The 25,141-nt window shown below is 28.3% G+C and overlaps 1 protein-coding gene across 5 annotated transcripts in view; it reads right to left on the bottom strand.

Annotated features, from left to right (window-relative positions):
• Positions 1 to 25,141, bottom strand: part of LOC107456176 (adhesion molecule nephrin) — a 169,772-nt gene that overhangs the window by 84,515 nt on the left and 60,116 nt on the right. For 3 of the 5 annotated variants that reach the window (XR_001585683.4, XM_016073960.5, XM_016073962.4), the window contains exon 1: positions 16,302 to 16,789. The exons of the other annotated variants lie outside the window; for them this stretch is intronic. Coding sequence is in view for 2 of the 3 variants with exons in the window: in XM_016073960.5 (XP_015929446.3) it covers positions 16,302 to 16,404 (103 nt within the window). In the remaining variant the exon portion in view is untranslated. Of the gene's footprint in view, positions 1 to 16,301; positions 16,790 to 25,141 lie in introns of those variants that run through there. 5 annotated transcript variants of the gene reach the window in all.

Genomic DNA, 25,141 nt, shown 5'->3' with positions numbered 1-25,141 from the left:
CCTTTTCCTGCTTAGTGCAATCAACAGTGTATTATACCGATAGCTTGCTTAAAGATTAGAGATGGAATCCGCTAGTTCGAAATGGATAGTAATCAAGAGAGCGAACTGGAAACTAACAATCCAATCATTCAAGCGGCAATTCTGCTTTGCCAAAGGGGAATCAGTTTACGTACCGGATAGATATGTCCGATCTATAAGGATTAAGTCGGAGCATCAGAATATTCAAAGCTTTCTTTTTTTTTTGCTTTTTTGTGTTTCGGACTACTTAAAATTTGGAATTAATGAGTTATTTAAGAAAAAAAAAGTCTACGCATTACTGTAGAGCAGACTATAATATATATTAATCCTCATATTATGGAAGATAAAAAAAAAAAAAAACTATAATTCTATGTTCTAGGAATAATAAATATATAGCAGCTATCACTACCATATCATTTTCAGTGAATTCAGTTTGTTACTGAAAAACTATATTCAGACTTCTTTAGAAATTAAAAGAAATCGTTCAAATATTCCAAAATGTTTGTAATGTTTTTAATTTACAATATTGAAATACTGAGATATTAAAATAACAATGCACACTACCTCAGAGTAAAGTATAAATAAAACATCAAATTATGTAAAATAAAATTTGTAATTTTATACTCTAGGTATAACTACAACCTAGAAATAATTACCGAATGTTTTTACAATAATTATAAATTTGCAATTCAGTAACTTTTAGAACAAAAAAAAAATTTCTTCACATTTTAGTTATTTATTAAATAAATACCTTGAATTTCTCCTATACACGGAGAAAAAAAAATCTGGTAAAATTACCCCACTGAATGTTAATAAAATTCCTAGACAAAAAAAAAATAAAAAATAAAAATAAATGAATAAAAAAAAATTTTAAAAAAAAACATTATTTAGATTAATAATACCATCATATATGGTATTTAAGCCTATCATTTTGTAATTTTTCCGTTCTCATGGTTCTGATTTTCAAAATTATAGTTCGTATAACCACGCATTTAAGAAAACATGCATAACCGAAAAGTAAATTTTATCGAATAGCAGGTTTACAATCCATGATAAAAGGTATGATAATAAATTTACCCCATTTTAAAACGCTTACTAAATCTTATCACATATTATAAGACATTAACTTTAAAAAAATGTCACAAAATCACTTCGAAAAAAATTACTGAGCTTTTGACGTTCCCATAGAGCTAGGTTCTGGAAAAATGTTGCCATATTCTGGTAGTTTTGATAATACTTTTTTCTCAGCGTAGTCCCACTGAATCATCAAGCGTAATATATACTTCCAGAATCTTCGAAGAAATAAACAATTTTTTATTAAGGTTTATAAGCTTAAGAGTATACTAGCTTTACTTATTTGTTCCATAACACCCGGTATAAAACTTGTTACACTCTGTGTTCTTTGTTATGCACGACGTGGCTGAAATAAAAAGCATCTGTGAACAATAATAATCCTATAATAACTTAGATTTAACATATTAAGGGATAACTTATATTATCTGTATCGATTTTGTTTTGGAAACCCTATCATTAAATAATGAATAATAATTCTGAAAGACCACTTGACTTTAATGACATGCCTATTCATCTGATTTGAATTGTAAAAAATTATATTTAAAAGAGCAACACAATTTAAAGCACTTTACGTGTCAAAAATTCGCATAATAAAATTTTGAAACTATAGTTTTATCACAAACCTAATCACTAAATAACAAAACATGTTTTAAAATATTGTGCAGTTTTCTTATTGTTTTGAAAACAATAAGAAACTTATATATAATATATTTTTATCACTCAAAAACGATAGATTCAGAGAAGATTTTTTGAGTTATAAAAGCTTTGTTGCTATGCTCATGTGATATCACAAGATCGAGTGACATCAATATCATATTATGACCTCTTTGTTGCAATTTAAAAAGGACACACCTGTGATTGTGACTGCTATGAAAGTTTTAACCTTTTAGCACTGTAACAATTTGTGCTATCTCGGCAGTGATATACAGATCATGGGTTGGAATCCCCTTCCCATCGGGTAAAACGTAGGATTGGTGAAATCGGGATTGGGGGAATTGGGGGAAACGTGGGAAACTCCATGAAATGCAAAAACGGGTTAGTTCCATAAAATTGTCTTCTACGAAGGTTAGTTTGCCCCGACATTTGATCCAAGAGTTTCTTTGCATTCTGGGTTGGGTTCAAAATCACTCACTGTAAAAAAATAGGTACATGAATTTCACGAACCTTTCCTCGTTTTAGACAAAATCGTTTACAGGAATATGCAGAAATATTTCGTCATTTCAATTTAAATCGTCAAGTCTTCGCTCTAGTTTCGTTATTATAGTTAACAATCTCCCACAATGCACTGCGATGAGGTTCCGAGATGAGGAAACATTTTCCTCGTGTATTTAAGAATTAGCGTTTAGTCACTCATCACGTGATTTCGGAAAGAAATTATTCTCACATTAACGAAATACAGTTGAAGGATTGCTGGCTCGTCAAAAGGGATATTTTTATTTCTGACAGTGCAAGCTACGGAATTGAACATTGAGAGGCGTAAAACCAAAAAAAAAAAAAGAATGGATCTGCTGTTCATCAATGATTATTAAATAAAAATATAGCAACCACTAATGATTTTGTATCTTGATAGTTAAATTGAATTTTCGCACCGTCATCAATCAGCCTGTCTTTATTTGTTTTACGAAGTTAATAAAACTAGTCTAAGCATGCCACTTAGTTATGAAAAAACTTGCTGGTCTTATTTAATTGCCCTTTTTTACCTGTATAAATCCGTGCCAACCTTTTTTTTTTGATTTGCTAGATTGTATTAACTATCAAATCAACTATGTGACGAATTCATATATCACTTAATAATTTTAAAAAAAGGGCAATTAACTACAAAAAGAGCGTTGCTTTCTTGGTGGCTTATATATTTCCTTAAAAATCGAAATTCTGCTGTATGGTAAAGAATATTTAAATGCACTTTCATAATTCCAAAAGATAATTCACCCGATTTATATTTTAATGGATTTTTAATTTCACACTGTCGATATGTCTAAAAATAATTTTAATAAAAAACTTCATTACAAGTTAGTCGAGTTACTTCTCAGTAAAATACTTCTGATTTACATTCCATGAAAAAGTATCCAAATTAATTTCGTTCAATATTTTCAACTTTCTTAATCAAACAGATTCATAAATACCTTTTCCCAAGAATCATTTTCTTTTTATGTCTCCGTAAGAAGCTGATGACATTCAGAACCGTTATTAATCAGCGGTGGTCTTTGTTTGGTTTGCCAGGCAATTAAACTACCAAGAGCGTAGATAAATTGCCCTAATCAATTTTTGCTACACACAATTAGTTTCACCTTCAAATAATATATTTCTCAAGTACTTCTTAAGTTAACGAACTCATCAATAAGAAAGTTTTTCTACTAAATGATGACCAATTCATAATGTTTTTTTTTAATATTTTTTTATTCAAGCTGTTGTTCTTTAACACGCATTGAAACGCATTTAATTCGGTAATATTAAATTTAAAAAATATTTATTTATGAAATAATAAATTTAACAGTTATTAAAGAGTTGTTTTGTCTTACGCTGAGTAACAAATTATGGTCATAACTATCCGAATAAAGTAAAAGTTACCGTGTTTCTGACTTTATGGAAATTCCAAAAATCTCAGAAATTTCTTCCGAAGTGTTTTGGTAAGTTTGACAAGGAAATGCTTTTATAATCTCTGACAAAATTTGGTAATTTTATCATGATACCTTACAGCATGACATAAAAACATTTTATTCGGACAAATGTACTTTTCTGTTTCGTATTTTGTATTAACTGTGTGGAAATAAGAACTATAATTTTAAAAACCAGAATTTTCGGTAAACTGTTTCCATATGAACTGAAAATGGTTTAAATGACATATGCTTTGTTTTGTATTTCTAGAATTGTGGTTATTTTTACAAGAATTGTTATGATAATGTTATTTTAACAGAAACATTTTCTGCGTGTAGATTTACTATAAAGAATTAGCTTATTTGAGAACTTTTTTTACTAATTTCCCTTAAAAATCAAAACGTTTTGATAGATTTTTGTTTAATATGTAGAATAAAAAACATATTTTTCCGTTTTAAATGCAGCACAATGCTTAAAAAATTCAGAGTCCGATTCTTCAATTAAAAGATTTCGTGGATAGGGGTAGTGGATTAGAAGTCCGGATGTTTTATGTCCACCCATATCGATTTAATCCTTATTTCATCTCATATGAAAGGGTGATCGAAAGAAAAAATCAACTTAAACTTTCTATTTGTAATGCAAGAGTGTGTGATTTGGCCTCAAGCGAAACCTACTTCGATTATTGACGACCATATTGTTGGTAAATTCATTGCGTTCGTTTCAGTTCAGAAAGATAATTTTATTCTTCCAACTGAAGTCTACTGTCGAAGGGGTAGAGAAAATTCAAAAGTGGGAGGGAAATTCAAAATATGCTTTAAATTGTCTTTTTTTTAATTTTCGTTCAAAGACTAAGGACAGATCTTACTCTATTCGACAGCATCTTTAAGTACATGTAAAATACAAGTTCGTATTGTAGATTCCTTTTTAATGTTTTCTAATGATGCTTTGCAAAACTGATATCAGCAATTTTTGAAATGTAGTTAAATAATATACATTTGTTTGATTTTAAATTTTTGATAAATGTATTGGTTTTGTTCACTTTACGTTATAAGTGGTCACCAGCTTATACCAGGGTATCTTAAACATTTTTGTGTTGGTCTAGAACAATCTAGAAGTATTATAAAAAAGTGTTGAGTAGCAAACTTAATATAATATAACGTTAAAAAAAATTTCATTTACTTGGGTAAATTCAAACACTAATTATTGTCTGCTCATTAAGTGTACACTATTGGAATTTCCAGTCTAATATTATGGTAAAATAACCGGCAGCAGTCATTCCATCCAATTAACAGTAAAGCTTACAGTGAGGAACAATTTATACTTTTACGGTTTTAATACCGTTTACAACTATTACGGTTTCAAAATCTGAAAACGAAACATATATATAATGCTATCTATGAGTGAATGAAAGTGTCGTATTTTAATGGTCCAGGGTCACAAATTGGGAAGTGCAGGACACTGGAATCTCTTCATGTAATGAAGGAAATATTAGTGTGTCGAAACTGGGATTCCAGCCCTCATTCTGTCGGTCATGATATTGACAGAGATTTACCCACTGGACACTACCCATCAGAAGCAAAATGACTTCATTAGGTATACCAGTTTGGTGAGTTAAATTTTGGTTGTTAAACGGTATTAGGTGAAACAATTTATAAACGGTTTTTTTCCAGAGCTTACAGTTTAAATAACAAGATTGACTTTTTTTTTTTTTTTGATGTGGTATTAAATAAATTGTTATTTAACCATTTTTTTCTGAGAAAATTCTAACAGTGCAGCTTCTTGGAAGGTCACTACTGGGAAAACCCGAGTCCTTCCAATAGCGCATATACTGGTATTAAGTACCAATGGGAAGAGTGTGCCTGTTCCTTTTTTTTTTTTAAAAGTCTTATTTTCAAATCTTGGTTAAATGGATGAGACCACAGGAAGGCATTTAAACATTTAATAGATTTGATTGATACTTTACCTTATGGTAGTTAAAACGAAAATGTTGTCTCACACAAATATGTCGAATATGTAGTATCAAAAGCTAAAGAAAAGTTATGGGAGTTTTAGAAATAGTTGGAAATTCTTTTGCAACACTTAACCAAAAATCTCCTAAGGAATTCGTATTAAGATTAATTTTTAATTCCGAATTTGATAACTCGTCAAGTTCTTATTTTTTAAATAAATATTTAATAATTCTAAAATTATTAAAATAAGTTAGGGAAATATCAAAATTGAACAACCCCTGCTGCAGGTCTTAAGACAGATTGTACGATCGCTACTCACTGTTTAAGAAAGTCTGAATTAAACTGTAAAAAAATTAAATTTTTGAAAAAAAATCTAAGAGCTGAATTGTTTAGTTTTAAATTACTGGTTAAAAACCTCAAATCACATATTTTTATTGATTTAAAGTTTCAAATAAAAGGTTTTAGAAACTCTGAACATTATAAATAGCTTTCTCTTCTAATCTAACTCAATGATCCTTTTATTTGTCACTTTTTTGTTCAAGGTATCATGCTGTCGAAAAATACTTATCATCAAAAGTTTGATAACCGCAAGAAATATAGAGGAAATATAAATAAAAAATCAAATCTAAAATGCAGAATTGAGAGCGTTGAGGTCTCTTAAAGTGCAAGAATTTACAAAATATCTAGGTAATGCTCCAAAAATTGTTTAATTACTCAAATGACTTATGTTATCAGCAAACTATGTAGATAATCTACTCGTTATATACAAGACACTGATAAAAGTGAAAATAAGATCTTTTCCGAACAGCAGCAATGTACTTATGTTTGAATAAAGATAATGCCATTCATTTATTTCTCAATATCTAAAGTCAAATGCAATCAAACAGACGACAAAGTAGTTAACAGAATAAGAATAAAAACATGCTTTCGAACTTTAACTATATTATGTAGACCCTTCATGCATACATTATTGAGATAAATTGCTAAAAACCTTCTATTCTGCACTTAATCCTGAGGCCTAATTAATTTGTGGATTAGGTAGGTAGAGCACATATTAACGGTTTCTTAGCTTTAGTAGCAACGCATATACTAAAAGGTATTCTCCCATCTCGATTCAAACATGCGAAACTATTTCCTTACAAGGTTAAACTGTATTATTTATAAAGTTATTCACAAAACTAATCAGCATTTCTTGCCCATGTGTGCAAGTTTATAGAGCATTATCCTTAATGTAAAAATAATAGTTTAACCAAAATGACAAAGTAATATAAAGTACCCATCGCTTATAATTACTACGCGTTAAAAATATGTGTATTACGTAGTGTAAACTACGTATGAAAAATATATTTTTTACAGAAAGGAGAAAGAAAAACTGTTTAAAGAAAAAAAATTTCTGTTTTTATACGTTATTCGAGCACTATAAAAAATCTCCGTTCTTTTTAGACTTTCTCCGTATTGTTGGTGGTTTAAAGCTGTTTTGTTTTCAAAATGGTTTTTCCAAATCATGAATTGATTAAGACCATCAGATCAAATTCTAAGTTTTACCTTGCAATTTTGCTTACCGTTCGATAACTCAAAATTTTTTGAAATTATTTAACGATAACAATCTATACTTGCTTTATCTTTTCAAAAACTATTTAATGGTTATTAACATCGTATAAAAACATAAAGACTGCTATTACACTTCATTTTCGAATTGATACTCTACTTGATTTTTTATTTTTGCAGAAACAATTAGATACGATAGCTACTATTAAACGTTTTACACTTAAATATTATTTGAATAGGAATGATTTTTAATAAAAACGATTTCTTCTAAATGATACTCTACAGTTGCGGTAGCTAAGGTGACAGCACTCGCCTCCCACTGAGGTGACCCAGGTTCGGATCCCAGCGTCGAATGGTCTGCTGCTTTCCGCTCGCACCGACCCCAAATCTGACTCAGAAACTTTATCGAATTTTCGATTAAAATAACATTGCCATCAGCTTAAAAAACACGCATCAGTTTTTGAATAACAGTATTTTTCTGAGAAATAAGCAGCTTTATACTTGCTTTCCCTAGTATCCAATTTGTAGAAAAGCTTATTTTAAAGTCAGTAAATGATATTAAAATTTATAAACCTATGTAATAAATATTTAGTGTAAACAATATTCCCTTAGAGCCAGTAATAGGGGCCAGCTTGTGATAAATATTTTTAGATATAGATTCTACGTAAAGATTCAGTTATGTGAAAAAGTCAGTAGCATTAACGAAATTATTAAAACTTGATAGAGGGTGCCCTTTTTTCAACAAAACAGGTATTAAAAAAAAGAAGAAGCATATTAAGTAAGAAGGCTTTTAATCAAACATTAGAAATTTGTTAAAATGAAGAAATATGATTTCGGTAAATAGCAACAGATATTTGCACGGATTCAAAAGCATTAAACTAAAACTTTAAAAGAAAATAAAGTAAAAATGACATAAAGAAAATAATAAATTCCTTTCCCATTCTGTTTTTAAAAATCTTCAAATGTTTAGAATTTACGAAACATCAAAATACAGATAGAAATGTGGTAAGTGGAGAGTTCTATTTATTTCCCTTTTGTTTCCATTTCGAAAACAAAAACATGGTAAATTTAGTTAGAATAACGAAACTTTGTCCTTTCAATAAATAAAACGTTTTCTCACAACTTATTACTTTTCTTTTCATTTCTTTCAACTTAAAGACTTTCCTTTGAATGAACAAAGCTCATAAATATTTACGTATTATATAGTTTCTTTTTCATTCCATAAACTGGAAAATGTGATTTTTTGTTTGTGTCATTCCATAATAGTCATTGTATATTTCTTAGTATTTTAATTTATGCAATTTATGTCCATTTTTTAATCATTCTGAACCCCTTGCTCAATAAATAAAATCGTTAATTATTAATAAATGTCATAAATTGAGTGGATATCAAATTATCTAACTATAATTGGGAACAAGAACACTGAAAATGACAACAACAATTTATATATTTTTAGCCTAAAGCATTAACGAGCTGAGAAAAAGAGTTCTGTTGTAATATATAAACAACTGCATGTATAACATTCTTGTATGCATAAACAAGTTTTGTTTGATTTTGTTACAAAAATGGAATTGTATTGAAAAAGTGTTAGAAACAAGACAGAAGATGTAAAAATATTGTATTCCTTACTTGCAGCAAACAAAAGAAAGACGAGTAAAAAATATCGAGCGAATACATTTTAAATCAACCATCTAAAATTATTTAATATCATCTAAGATTATTTTGCTAAATGAAATAAATATTCATTTGAATGTTTATAATTACTTACGGAGAAAAATAAAAGAAATAAAATACTTTTCTCTTATTTTTAAAAACTCTTTAGACTTTTAAACGACACAAAATATTTTCACGAAGTGTTTTCATTTTTTGTTTATTAAATAAACAAGTTAAATTTTTCTATAAAAAACAAACTTTTGTCATAAAATAAATAAACAATACTCAATATTTAAATTTTTTTAATTATTAAGAGACTTTTTTAAATATTACTACTACTATAAAAAAAACTACTTTTTATAAAAAGATATATTAGAGAGATTTTATTCATTAGCATATAACTTAAATAAACCATGTCGTGAATTCCTCAATACTTAAATATCACATCATTTTCACCATTATATTTTTAATTACAAAATGTCTGACATTTATTTAATCATTTTGAAACATTGCAGTTGCAATCGCAACAAGGAAATTCAAGCCCTTCTTACGAGTATACATTAGAAATTTATATATATATTGTATAAATTTCTAACAAATCAAAGTTATAAGTGCTAGAAATCTAACAAGTCAATGTAAATCAATGTTAGAATTTTCATTTGAAAATTATGGTAAAATAACCGGTAGCAGTCTGGCCCTCTAATTGATCGTAAAGTTTACGGTAAAGAAATTTTTTTTACTATTATAGTTTAAAAAAGATTTACAACTAGTATGGTTAAAAAACCTTTACAAAGTCATATCGTTTTCTTTCAACGATTTACAACTGGCATGGTTTCAAAACCATAAAAATGTAATTTAACTTGACATTGGAGTTAGGCTTTACGTTACATAATGGACATTGAAATTAGGTTGTGGTTTATCAAGCGGAAATATTGTGACGTCAACGCTGGGACTCGAATTCATGTTCTTTGGGTCATGAGATCGCAGATTAGCCCAATTGGCTGTAATATGTACCGAGCTGCAAGGAACTAAGACGCTTCTTCAAATGGGCCTAGATGGTTGGTGAGATAAAACTCAGGTTGCTTAACCGTGTTAGGAGAATGCAGCTAATCAACACACACATAATTAACAGTTGATTTTTCTCATAATTAACAGGTTGAATACTATCTCATTTAGAGTTATTTAACTACTTTGTTTGAATATAGTAAATAAAAACAATAAAAAAAAATTATTTAACAATTTTTTCCGAGAAATTTTTAATAGTGTATTAAAAAATGAGTTAGATATTATGTTTTAAATCTATTTGATCACACAACTGGAATTAAAATCACTAAATATCATTACGTTAGAAAATGGTATTTGTACAAACAAAACCTTTGAATAAGATAAAAAAAAAAGACAAAAACCACTTTCGCAATAGGTTTGAGAAGAAAAAAATTCAGATGTTTATTCAGAGCATACAAAATAGAACAATAGACAGATATATTGTAACTGAAGTGTCTTAATTATTTTTTCTTTTGTTTTTATTAAGAAAAAAACCGAACTCCTGTCCATTCAATAGATAAAACATACTCTTACAATTTAATAACTTTCCTTTCAATTCCCGATTTTAAGAATGCTCAAAGCTCAAACAACAGCATAAACATCGAGGAATTATATAGTTTCACTCTCGCCCCATCATCTGGTAAAAACGCATTGTTTGTTAGGCCGACATAATCTTCGGGGATGATTTATGAACACTTTTTAAGAGAGAGAGTGAAGAATAACAAACAAAAACGGCAACAATAATAAAGAAAAGGAAAGTTCAAACTGACGCTGGCACGTCATGTTCTGGGTTACGAAAAAAGAAAAAAAAGCGAAAAATGTAAATTTTTCATTATGTTCCTCCCATACCTACACTCTCTTTTCCCCGACGCATGAAAGCGAATTTCCAGCTGCACATACTCTCGTGCAAATAATCAATCTTAAGCATTTATTCGGAAGCTATGTGGGAAAAATAATAAAAAGACTAGCAGCTTCGTTCGTAAGGGGGCAGCTAAGCACGAAAAGTAAGTATATAGCTAAAAAAAAAAAAAGAGCGGGTAGGTTTGAACGAATCGGGTAATATGTTAGTTGCGCAACTAAAAGTCGCCGCGCTATTCTTAGGTGTTCATTTTGTTTTGAGTTATTTTTATCATACTTAACTAGCATATTTTCGGATTGTTATTTTTTCGCTTTGCGAAAGCATGATTACAATAGGATGTGTCTTTCTTTGTGTTTAATATTTTTAAAGACGTTTTAACTTACAAGGTTTGTTATTACAGTAGTTAAACAGGAAAGGAAATTCCTTTTTCTCGACGATCACAAATAAAGTTCTTACAAAAAAATAAAATATTTCCCAGCATGCTTAATGCATGAGTAAATCTAATTAATTGCTCTGGAAATTTTTGAAAAGCGAAAAATGGTTTTATAAATTAGCCAAGGAAAGTAAATTAAATTACTAAATCTTAAAAGTAGTTTCAAATGTAATATTTACTTTTTTTTTCGTGAATAGTTTTAAAAACAATAATGTTCTCTTAGAAATAATTCATGAAAACTTTAACTCATTAAAAATTTATTTATTTTGCATAAATAGGTAATATTTTCGCAATTTTAAAGAAGGCATTTTAAAGAAGAAAAAGTTTTCTTATAAATAATTAATAATGAATTGATAACATTTATTTATTTTTCTTAAGTTGGCAGCTTTCAACCAGTATATGGGTTATTTTCAAACGCTAGCACTTGTGAATTCCTTTGACTTAAAGACATTTTAATTACTGGAATAAAATTACAAGTAGCATTTTGATTTATTCAAATTAATTTAATATATGTTTTCAGTTAATGCAGATCAAGAGAAACTATCGCTTTAAAAATATAACCTGCATAATGTCTGTTTAATACACCAGATAAAGCTTAATTGTTATGGCTTTTTCCTCTAATTTTACAGCAATAAACCATCTACTCATTGAAAAGAGGATCGAACATTCTAATGTTGTCCCAGAAATTTTTCCATTCTGTTACCATGATTATTGTATTAAATTATTTCTGTTGAGTTGGCGAAAATGGGTTCCGTGGTTCCCTGAATGATCTACTTTTTGATACGATTCAGTAATAAAAATTTTCATTATCTAAGCTGTATTCTAAGAAGAAAATAAAGTTTTGACAAGGTACGAATGCTTCAATCACTTTGGTTGCTTTTTAATGCATAGTTATTTTAAATTTACTCTTTTATGATTCAGTTTATTTTACGATGGTAAAACCAAATTACGTTTTTCGGCTTTAAATAAACATTTCTTCTTTACAATCAGACCTGTTTAAGTAAATTGACTTGCAGTTGCTTTTTTCCCCTCTGTATTTCTTCTACAATATTACCATGTTCCTATAGTCCATTCCACCTTAAGTTGGCACTGGAGAGAAAGGTAGGAAATGTAATACTCCGCCCTTGAAAAGTAGTTCTTCGCTATTTTGGAATTAATTGCAGTTTAAATGCGCGTACAAATATAAATAAATGTTGCATAGTAAGAAAAGTATGTCTTGAAACATTCATTAGAAGTTTTTCATGTTTAAATGTATTTAACTTATAAATACCTTCTCAGTAAAGCGAATGTACAAAGAAGAAGGAGGTGTTTTAGTTTGGCGCTGAATTAGTTTTCAAGGACAAGGAATTGGCTATGTTTCTACACTGGTCAGTCAGTTTTTCCATTCGCCTTGGCTTTGCTTAAGTGTCCTATCACTTGTGCAGTTCTTATTTCGTTTTTTTTTTGTATTTGATTATTTAATTTTCTAAATATTAACCTCATCTGTACAATATTTAATGAAATTTTTTTTCCCCTCAGAATAAATGGGAAAAAAAAACACCCCAATAGACAGGGGAATATTATTAAACTGATGACAGTTGAGCATATTTGCTGTGTAGCTAATTCAACTTGTGATTTTATTATTATTTTTTTACGACAAAAGAAAAAAATTTTTCGCTTTATTCGATCTCTGTAAAGTTTCAAATTTTGCGTCTTTTGCGCCATGTTTAGTTCTGAAGTACAATTCGCTTTTTATAGAAACTTAAATAATGTCAAAATTTAAGATTTTTAGTTTGTGCAATTAAAGGGACTTTTAAATATTACCTGAAATACAATTGCCATAATAGAAGTGTTAATTCGTTAGTTATAAACTAATAAAATGTATAGGAATTGAAATAATTTCAAAAAAGACGCAAAATTTGAATCATTAATTTTTTTTAAACATCGAAAGGTTAATTTAAACCAATCAATATTTTAATAATTATTTTTGAAAGACAAAGCCCAAAAAGCTGAGAAATCCTTTCTCTTATGTAGAAAATATTAAGATATTTCAGTATCTGACAAAATATTTCGAGACTAACTAATTCTACTGTACTTAAATAACAAATTATACGGATTTTTCTCTTAAGCCTCCTTTCACCTGCAAAGATCCTGAAAAGTAAAGGAAAGTTCTGATATTTCAAAATATGTATTTTCTTTTGAAGAAATGCGCCTACCCATCCAAGTAGAATTTCGCCTGATGAGAAATTGTGGATTGAATTCAATTCAGGGCTACCCCACAAAGAGTTTGCAGAAGGAACTGTCAATTGCTAAAATATTAAATGAATAACATGATAACCACCAGTATAGGTGGTTATCATGTTATTCAAAGAGTTCCTGTTTTGAGTCTAAGAGGGTAGGATATGGCAGCTGAAAACATGGGGGGGGGGCGAACAAACAGTACGCGCCCCCCATATGGATAATACTAATTATTTTTTCCCGGTAAGTTCTTTTGTCTCTTAGAAGCAAATGTATTTCAGGAAAAAAAAATTTATAGTAAAAAAAACTTTTCTGAAATTTTTTTTAAAATTTTTTATTTATAAAAAAAAAGAACAGTAAATATTAAAAAAACATAGGTATGATATTTTTTATGATCAATGATTTCCTGCCTATGTTGACCTTTTCTTCCCCAACAAAACACCAATGAGGGATAAAATAATGTACATTAATCTACACAAAATAAGCATATAAAAATAAAATACTACAAAGTATTTAAAACGAAGTATTTATGCGCATCTATGCATTTCGTTTTTTTTTTTACTTAGATTTCAGCAAAAAAGAATCTTTTTAAATATTTTTTTTTTGTTTAAAATTAGTTTCGTTTAATTAAAAAATTATAATAAGAAAAAAAAACAGTAAGTATTATAAAACATAAGTATGATCTTTTACATGATCAATAATTTCCAGCCTATGCTGACTTTTCCTTCCCCAACAAATCACCAATGTGGGATAAATTAATGTACATTAATCTACACAAAATAAGAATAAGAATATAAAAATAAATATTTAAAACAAAGTATTTTTGCGCATCTATGCATTTCTTTTTTTTTTTTTACTTATATTTCAGCAAAAAAGAATATTTTTAAATATGTATATTTTTTTCTGTTTAAAATTAGTTTCGTTTACTTAAAAAATCATAATAAGAAAATCTGCTTTTTAAATACTAATTAAGAAATCAGCTTACAACTAGTATCTTAAAATGATGATTATGAGAAATGCTCTAAAAAATCGTGCTCTTTTCCGTATTCTGTACAAAATTTTAGTACGATTCTTGGTTTTTTAAAAAAAAATCGGTGTTTTGCTTTCTTAAACGCCAATACTGGCCACTTTCTCTCCCTTTGTTGCTACCTCATCCCCGTACTGACTTAAAGAGTAACCCAGTTTCCATGTAATCCGGTCTACCTACCTTTCTCTCCAGTGCCAACTTAAGGTGGAATGGACTATAGTAACTTTTTTTATTGAGTTTAAAGGTAGTGTTTATTTAAATATTAATTTCTTTAAAAGAAACATATAAAATTATAGGTAGTAGTAGTATTGATAGGATAGGATGAATTTAAGGGGAATTATCAATATTTGTATGACTAAAATTTAGTAATTTGCGAAGCAAGAACATTTAACTCTACTGTCAACTTTTTCCTCTATATTACAATATAACAAAAGGCAATTTTAGTGGTTTAAATAGTAAATTTGACTATATTGTAAACTAAGTAAACTAAAGGTAGTATTTGTTAAAATATTAAGTCCATTAAAAGAAACATTAAGAGTTATAGGTAGTAGTAGTATTGTTAGGATAGGATGCACTTATGGGGAAGTATCAATGTTTGTATGACTAAAATTTCGTAATTTGCGAATCAAGGACATTTAACATTTATCTCTACTGTCAGCTTTTCCCTCTGTATTACAATATAACAAAAGGCAATTTCAGTGGTTTAAAATGTAAATTTGACTGTATTGTAAACTAAGTAAACTAAAGGTAGTATTTATTTAAATATTAAGTTTATTAAAATGAACAAATAAAGTTATAGGTAGTAGTAGTTTTGTTGGGATTGGATGCACTTATGAGGAAGTATCAATATTTGTATGACTAAAATTTAGTAATTTGCGAAGCAAGAACATTTAACAATCAACTCTACTGTCAGCTTTTCCCTCTGTATTACAATGTAACAGAAGACAATTTAAGTGGTTTAAAATGTAAATTTAAAGTGCAAATTAAGTAAACAATCTCCAGAAACTAAAATGGTAATATAGCACTTGATAAAAAAAAATTCATTTGCTTCAAAAATTCACAAATTGGAAATAACAGTCGACGCGTTTCGAGCTCTTAAAATCAATCACCCGTTTTCAAGATTTGCCAGACGTGAATGAGTACAAAAGTGTTTTGAAAGATAAAAAAGGGTGCTAACAAAAAATGGAAAAATATAGATCAAAGACAAAACTAGTAGCCGAGAGAGAGAAAAAAAAGAAAATCCTCTAGGCCACTGGGGTCGAGCACGCCTCGCGTGGAAACTCATTTGGAATTTTCATATATATTTCGCAACGAACTTACAACGTTTAAGAACAATTACTCAAATGTGATTAAAAATCATTTTTCATAAAAATTTATGCTTCAATTTGGATTGCTACAAATCACTAATTATTAAACAATACTTTTTGATCCTACAAATTATTTTTTTTTTAATATTCAAATTATTAGTTTAAAATGAGCATTCGACGTAAGTTATTCCGAAAAGAAAAACATAGTTATACACCTCTTTTTGGAAGACTTATCTTTTTATCAGTTTTTTTTAATAATTTTTTTTTTAAATTACTTTTAAAAGGTTTCAATGCTTATCTACATTTTAAATTGTCACATTAATAGTGAGTAGTAATAATTTTTTTAAAGTTTACCAAGGACGACAAAATTGGAATTTCATCAGAGAATTTAAATAAGTAGATATTTCCAGAATAAAATATACGAAAAAGTTCTTCGAAACAGCATGTCAAAACAATTCTACGCGTAATACAATTCTGTCCCACAACTAATTTTTAAAAAAAGCCCTTTTCTCTGAAACGCCTGTCAAACATTTGCGTAAACAAACAAGGCTGAAAAATCAATGTGGTTGTTGCTTACCTCTACTGATCCTCCGAAAAGATGTTGTATTATTCCTGGCAGCGGCTGCACAAACTATTAGAAAATACGTCAGAATCGATGTGGCGAAACGCGATGCTGTCATGTTGACAGCCAGCCACAATAGAAGGAAAAGAGACTCGAAACTGTCTGGGAAGCGCAAAATAAAAGACTTCCAGTAAATTGAACAATAAGATTTTACTGCCGCATTGCGAAAGTCTCGCAAATAAAGACTATGAATGACGGGGACCCTTCTGAAAAAGACGTCAAAACTTGGTACTCATGAATTATTAGATATAATTGGAGTAAGTGGTGAGTGAGTCACGTGGTATACGTGGTTCTTCTGCCTCTAAGTGGGCGAAGAAGCAGAGCTACAATGCAATGACAGCGGTTCCAAGAATTGATGTTGTTTTCTTTACTGTCATCCCGTAGCACGTCTATCAACAGAATAAGTCCCTGATGAAATTCATCCGCTGCATCCTGCTACCGGTGGAAGACCCGTCCGTATTCTCAAAGATAATTCTGAGAATCAATCTTGTTTTTGTTTATTTTATTTATTTATTCATTTTTCTCAAATGCTTTTAATATAAAATCTAAGTTTGCTTTTTCGATTCAAAGAAACATTTGAAATACAATTGAAGTTTAATAAATATATGAAAAACAATAGCATATGAGTAAAAAAGTACTGCATTTATTCTCAAAGATCATTCCTGACATCAATCGAACCTTATTTCAATTCTTGTCGCATATTCTTTTAAAAGAAAATCTACATTTAATATTTTGTTCAAAAAGTAACTTATATTACTACTTAACTCTTATTTTAAAGTAACTAAAAAGTAACTTTTATTTAATGCATAATACATTTAAGAAAAATAAATATCTGAATATATAATGAATGGGGTAGTAAAAGTATACAGTCATCCACATCCTGTAAGATAATTACGAGCAACAAATGTGTATTTTTTTATTATTTCTTGATTAATATGTTTTTTTAAAACTAATTTTGATCTAAAAGCAAAACCTTTATTATAAAAACTACATTTTAATTTTAAGAGGAAAAAAATGTAAAAAAGGAGAGATAATTTGTATCTATAAACTTGTTTTCTTTGTTCTTTTGTTTATTATATATATATTTATTTTAAATAAATTTCTGTGTTACCTATGAGATAAAATAACAGAATTAATAAACAATAAAAATTTAATAAAGGTGTTGAGAAAGAACAATAATGGCAAAATGCACCTTTATGACCAAATAATTGATTTATTACTTAAAATTGCATATTTCATCTTAATTTAAACAATTACATTTACAATTTAATTAATAAAAGCTATAATTCTTGTATTTCTGAAGATTGCAGTGATGCCATACGATTTTTGGTCCAAATTAAAAATCAATACATTTGATAAAATAATGTCTACAGGTATCATTAATTAATTCCACTACAGGCTTTTATTCTAACCCACGTTGTAGGTCGCTTTCAGTTCTTAGATCATACTGATCTAGCTTCAGTTTAAAAACTACAATTAATTTAAACGTCACAATCAAAGATTTACTGAAATGATTTTAAAATAAAATTAATGAAATTTGCCAAAAATACTTATATTCGTAATATTAAAGTAATATAAACTGATATAGTAATATAAACTGTTCGTAATATAAACTGAAAATTGAACACGATTACTAAAGTACTTATACAATCCATGCCACTTCAGTGAAAAATAAAACGAATGAAACTATTATCTTCCTTAGGCAATCTTAAAAATATCTAAAGAAAATTAATTGTTATCCTTATGATAACAATTTTAAGACATCAGCTAATTTTCTTTACAGAAACACGATTTTTTTAGTAACAAAAAGTTAATAGTGAGATTATGTAACTCTTCATCCAGTGAGTTGTTCTTAAATGCATAACCTGCAAGAAATGCTAGATCAAATTATAGTATAAGGTACCGGCAATTCGTTGCATCATCCGTAAAATCGATTTTGGCTTAAAATATTATAATAAAATTTTTACCGTAATATTTATTTAATTATAATGATTCAGTGATTTTACAGTAACCATTCCAGTTAGTATTATATTAATTTAGCAATATTAATTTAATTTGAGATATTCTGTGATTTTTCGGTAAGTATGGTAAGATTTACGATATGTCAGGTTTTTTGGTCCGTGACATGTTCCAATAAAATGGATTTTATGGTAAACAATGCATGTTCTTTTACCGTAAAATCAGTTTGTGGTAATTCGATTGGGTGTTTTTTACAGTGTGATAAACTGAAAACGTGAAATAGATAATTTGATTAAAGTTGCCGAGTTATACTTTTCTGAAAATTGTAAGCGATTAATAGGTACTGGTGAAATGAATGAGCTTTTAGTAAGAAATAAAGCTCATTAGGTATCTATCAGTTTAAATCATTTAAAAAAAATCTCAAAACAGATTAGATAAGAATAGCAATTAAGTAATCTTTAATTTGTTTGCAGAATTATAATTTTGTTAAGAAAAAAACAAAGATTTGATCTTTTAAATCTTTACACAATGTTTAGTTCTTGAAAGTAAGATCAACCGTGGGCATGAAATAAGTAATCTGATTAAAGCAGCTCAGTTATACTTTTCCGAAAATTGTGCACGATTAATAGGTACTTACAAGATAAGTTTTCAGAAAAAAATAAAAAATCCCATAAAATCTTTATCAGTTTAAATTATTCTAAAAAAAATCTCAAAACAAATTCTAACGTAATCCTGATGATAAGACTGACAATTGAGCGATGATTAAATTTATTTGCAGAATTATGATTCCGCTAAGGAAAAGAAACAAGGATTTGATCTTATAAATCTTCCACACAATGTTTTACTCTTGAAAGTACGATCAACCGAGGATATGAAATAATTAATCTGAATAAAGCAGCTCAGTTATACTTTTCCGAAAATTGTGCACGATTAATAGGTACTTATAAAATAAGTTTTCAGTAAAAAATAAAACACATAAAATCATTATCAGTTTAATTTATTTTAAAAAAAATCTCAAAAGAAATTCTAACGTAATCCTGATGATAAGACTGACAATTGAGCGATGATTTAATTTATTTGCAGAATTATGATTCCGCTAAGGAAAAGAAACAAAGATTTGATCTTATAAATCTTCCACACAATGTTTTACTCTTGAAAGTATGATCAACCGAGAGTATGAAATAAATAATATGATTAAAGCGGCTCAATTATACTTTTCTGTTTTCCAAAACTGAAAGAAAATGATATCATTAAAAACTGCGTCACGAACCCGGAGAAAAAATGTACATTTTCCCAAGGGTGATGTTTCATTTACCATTTTGAAACCCTCATTTCCATTACTTGTCACGATGTGTTAAATTTCACGTAAATACTTTAAGAATTTTATGTGATGATGGCCCTTTTGGAGAATACAGATGAGAAAAAAAAATACAAAATGTATATGTAAGACTCCTAATGAATTTATCCTTAGGCTCTCATTATGGATACAGAGGCCAGAAAAGTAAATTTGTTTAAAATAAAAAATAGAAAAAATGGATAAAAGAAAAATGATAGGATTAAAAAAAATGAAAATAGTGTAAAAACATGAGCTCAGGGAATGAATAATACACGAAATAAAAGTAATATTTTTCAGCAAAGAAGCAAAAAAAAATTTTTTTTGCACTTATTTAACATGTTCTTTTTAGTGGCATTGCTTAAAAAATCTAATTGCATAGAGTAATCAAGTGATGAGAGTTTGTTTTAACACGTTTTTATATTGAGCGTTTAAAAACTATTTTCTGCTTTCCATAGAAATCTTTTTTTAAAGACAATCATTAGGTTTCACCCATATTTTAATAAATTTATTTATTATTGATTCATATATAATATACCTAATTTAAAAGCTTGGAAACATATTTATATAAACAAAAAATTTTGCTGTTATTTAATAGTTTTTTTTTAGTAGAATTTTTTAAGGAAACTAATTTAAAGCAACTGATTAACGAGTAATCAAATTATAAGAATTCGTTTTAACGCGTTTTTATATTGAGCGTATAAATTGCAGTTTCATTTCGTGAGCCATTAGAACATGAAAAATTTTAAGGAAAACATTACGCTTTTCTTGTTTTCATATAAATTGGTAAATTGCACTGAAGCACAAATTTTTTACTGCATTTGTGCAAATATTTGATATTGACTGATTCGAGTAAGGGGAATTCAAATCTTCAATTAAATTTGCTAAGAAAGCTACAGATATTTCATGAAAATTACATTGCCCGTCTGTTTTTCGTCGAAATTTGCGATCGAAACGATAAACCTCCAATTCAGTACCCCCCTCCCCCCAAATGTAATAATTTGTTATGAGAACTTGGAAGACTTTGTTTCCCGACAGATTCAACGCGCACCAATCAACATTGACTACACTGGGAGTCTTTGGCCGTCTAGGATCGAACGCATGACCTCTAAGACATGGGGCCAACGCCCTATCATCGAAGCTATCCCGCCCTCGAAACAATTGTAACCAAGTGTTAAATTATCAAGTAAAATCTAACTTACCTAAAAGCTAAAGCAGAATTAATCTAAAAGTATGACCTTTTTTATAGAAATTTAACAAGTTCTTTTTTAATAATATTAATTTAAAGAGAAGAATTACATGGAGTTATCAATTGCTGAGAATTTGCTTTAAAATATTTTAATATGAACATTAGAACGTAGGGAATTTTATTAAAGCAATTAGTAGTCTTCCTATGTACTCTAATAATATATAATTTTATCGAATCATGTGAAATCTACCTCAGTTAAGAGTTGATTTAATAAATAATTAGATCGAATCAGTATTACATACTGGCGATTGTAGTAATTATTTAAATGCATTTAATTTAAATAATTATACAAGAAAAGGGAAACCATTATTGGATAGTTAGGTAACAGTGAAATTACTATGAAGGAAAATCATTATTGCTCTTTTATTTGCAGGTTAAGAGTGAACGGCCATCCCTCTAATTTTCATCAGTTTGCAAAATTGAAATTGTGGAATTCGAATAAAGTCATGATTGAATTTACATTTCATTGGTTTATTTTAAGTGTTTTTCAGTAAAAAAAAAGAAAAAAACTCTCACAGAACAGTGTTTTTTTTTCAGTATGTTCAGTTTAGTTTTTTGGTTTAATCATGCAATTAGTTTTTTTTTTTCTTTCCATTTTCTGGTTCTCATTAAATTGTCCATCTAATTCATTAAAATCTTTTGGGGACAGTAAGTCTCAGAAGGTACGTTAAGAAATACTTTTGAATGCATAAAATGTTTATTACTTTTCTTACATTCGCAATTCTAAAGTAGAGATATACTATCCTCTCAACGTTATGAAATTTTAGAGTATGTTGAACTATACTAATGCTCAAATTTGCTGTAATTTTACTATAGCAGCAAGCTGAATCTCATTATCGAGAAAATTAATTATTCTTAATTCGAATGTAAGACTACATGATTCAATTGTTACTGAAACAAGGTTTAATCTGTGTGAAAATAATAATACATGTTAATGATGGGCAATTCTAAATTCGTTATGTAATGAAGGTTCAAGTTAAAATACAATTATTATCTTTAATTTTTATTCTTAATTTATAATTCTTATTTTTTATTTATTTTTTAATTTTAATTTTACATTAATCTTTATATATTTTTTTAATTTTATTCATTTATTATAGTTTATTTAATGTATTTGTGTATTTTTATCGAAAAGTAAAATGTAATTTTCATTTTATTGCTAAGGACAACACGCATTTTTTTCCCTTTAGAAATGCGAAAGTTCTTAAAGCCTAAGCACAGATCTCCTTTTTATTGAAAAAAACTTGGAATAGTGGCAACATATTAATTTTCATATTGACTAAAAATTATTTTCTTTAACAATAACTTAACACACACACAAATACTACATTACACACACATTACTAGGAAATGGCCTCGCAACAATGATAATCAAACATTACTATAAAGAAAAAAATCTTATCAGAAGTTACAATTGAATTAATTCAATTGTTTGCAACTTCGTGCAGTTTTATATTTAATAATAATTGATTTTTCTTCCTACTAAGTCTTAAATAGTAAAATATTGTTATTATATTAAGTATGTTAGATACTTTTTATTATAATAAAATAATGTATAGATGTTAAAATAATGTGTTCTTGTGTTTTATTCTGCAATTAATTATTTTATTTTTCCTTCTTTATAATCATTATCCGATATTTCTATCAGAACTCTTCAGACATGTGCCATTCCCAGAGAAATAAATAAAGTGTACAATGATCGATAAATCAAAATTAAGCATCTATATTGAGAAAATAATTCACATTTAATTTATAAAATGGAGCTTCTCTTTCTATTTTTAGAAATCAAAGCTCAACTCCTGAATTAAGATGTTTCCCAATTCTACAACATATCTGTGAAGAATTATTTAATTAATCATAATACAAGACATAATTTATAGCTTTTCGTTTGAATAAAGCTCCTTTAACTTTAGTCACGCGAATTAAATCCGCGGCCTTCTCCCATTCTATGCGGTATTCTCCCTTCTGAAGATTTACGTGCCGACAAACTACGCATTTAGGCAGAACTCGCTAACAAATGAAAGGGAACTTATCTGATTCTCCTGTCTAACAAAGGCAGCCAAACAATTTTCGGATTATAAGATTTCTCAGACACTTCAATACATGTAGTCGGTCCCTTTTGGCATACAAAGATTTCGCCAATGAGAAACTTTTGCCAGTAATATATTTGGCAAAGCCTTTGGGCGAATCCTGTTTTATTATTAAAAATAACGGCTTTCGGAGATTTGTCAAAGAAACACTTTGCGGGAGTAATTTCGCCACGAGAGGATTGTTTCCGATTCTTTGTGCAAATCCTTGGTCGATTGCCATGGGTAATGACAATTCATGCAATTTCGCTTTTGCATTCCGCTATGCAAGTGTTATTAATTTCCCTTCTTCCCCTGTATTTTTCTCACATGTTAGATTGAGACTGAATTGATTTGGGATAGGGAATATTCAGTAATTTTCTGAGAAAAATAAAGTGGAATATTATTCTAAGAATAAATTACATGGGATTGGAAAAATTATTAGGGCCAGGTTTTCAAATCAGAAATTCAGCTCAGGTATACATTACGAAACAATATTAGTTTCAATTTTTTTTTCTCTAAATATTTCATACATTTGTTATTGCATTTATTTATTCACAATCAAGAAATGTGTTTCTGTTATTTAAATATGTACAAATATATTTGATTTCAATATAGATTTTCGCTGCAGACATTTCTCAAGAAATGATTTAATTTCCTCAGATATGGTTTAAATGTATACAATTACAAATGTATGCTATTATAATTATTTTAAATTCCTCCTAATATGAAAGAAATAAAACTTTCAATTTCTCCAAAATACCGTAGTTATTATTATTATTATTATTATATTTCTTTTGAATTTAAAAAATTAAAATTATGTTTTTTTACGTAATTTTTGATTGTGTTCTTAGATATGATATATTTTTTATGGTTCGATTTTATTTTATGTACTTTTTACAATGATATTTTACGTTAAAAATGTTTAAATGCTTTAAAAACACTGCTCACTGTTCCATTCCAGAAAAAAGAATATTCTCTATTGAGGATCGAGAATATTTTCTAAATTTCTGAGAAATATAAAGCGGATTATTCTGAGAGTAAAATACGTATGGCTTAAAAAATTATTATAGCCAGGGATTCAATTCAGGAATACAGCTCAGGTATACATTCCAAAACAAAACTAGTTTCCATTCTTTGAATATTTTATGCATTGTAATTACATTTATTCAGAATCAATAAATGCTCTTCATTTATCTAGACACGTGCAAATAATATTGCATTTAATATAGATTTTATCAGTAGACAATTCTCAAATTTGTTTTTAGATTCCTCAAAGATGTCTGGAATGATTTTCATTTATTTATAAAAATATATAGTACATTTTATTTTGTCAGAATTTATGTCAAAAATATTGTTTACAGTCTTTTTTTCATTGTTGTAATTATGATCAACCGTCTAGTGATCGATTCCTTAAATCCATATTCAAAGAAATCGGAACAGTAAAATAACTTCATTTGCACTTGTGAAAATTTTAAAAATAACGTTATTGAAAACTGAGGATAGTATTACAAAAATTGCAAATTTAATTCTAATTAAGGTTGCCAGGTTCTTTTCGTAGCCAATAAAATTCATTTGATGATTAGAAAAATATTTTATAACTATTGATCGTAATTTCTTTTATTCGTTGCTTCTTTTTTTTGAAGCTGATTTCTTTTTTTTTGCGGTACTATTCTTGTTTCTTTACGTTTACTTGCTGAAACATATGTAAGTAAGAATTTTTGTAAAGAAAACAGTCTTCATACTTTTTCAAGTGCGTTATATTTAATTTAAAATGTATGTGTATGCATAGTAAAAGTAACGATTTGAAATATTTTGAACTCAGTAAAATTATATTGTAATTACTTCAAGAAATTCATCGTTCATGAGAACGATTGTAAATTTTCAGTCAAAATAGACTATCTTTAAAAACTGAACAATAGCAGCTAAGTGAGTTAAAGAAACGGTATTAAAATAACCTCTCCCGCAACAGTCAGTTGTCGGCCGCAGTATTCACGGATGTTGACGCTCAATAATTTTAGAACCAAATTCACGGAGTTGGCTATGGTCAGTATTGTCTATTTGCCGTCCTTATTATCCAAATTAGCAAGTACGCCGTGACAAAAATTTTGGCAAATTTACCATACTGTATGATAATGACATTTCTGGGTAAAACAATCATAATTTTGGTTAATAAAACCCACATATG

This window comes from Parasteatoda tepidariorum, chromosome 3 (assembly GCF_982258835.1).
Source record: "Parasteatoda tepidariorum strain Cologne lab strain chromosome 3, Ptep-v5.0, whole genome shotgun sequence".
Lineage (NCBI taxonomy): Eukaryota > Metazoa > Arthropoda > Arachnida > Araneae > Theridiidae > Parasteatoda > Parasteatoda tepidariorum.
This window is presented reverse-complemented; position numbering and strand designations above follow the sequence as displayed.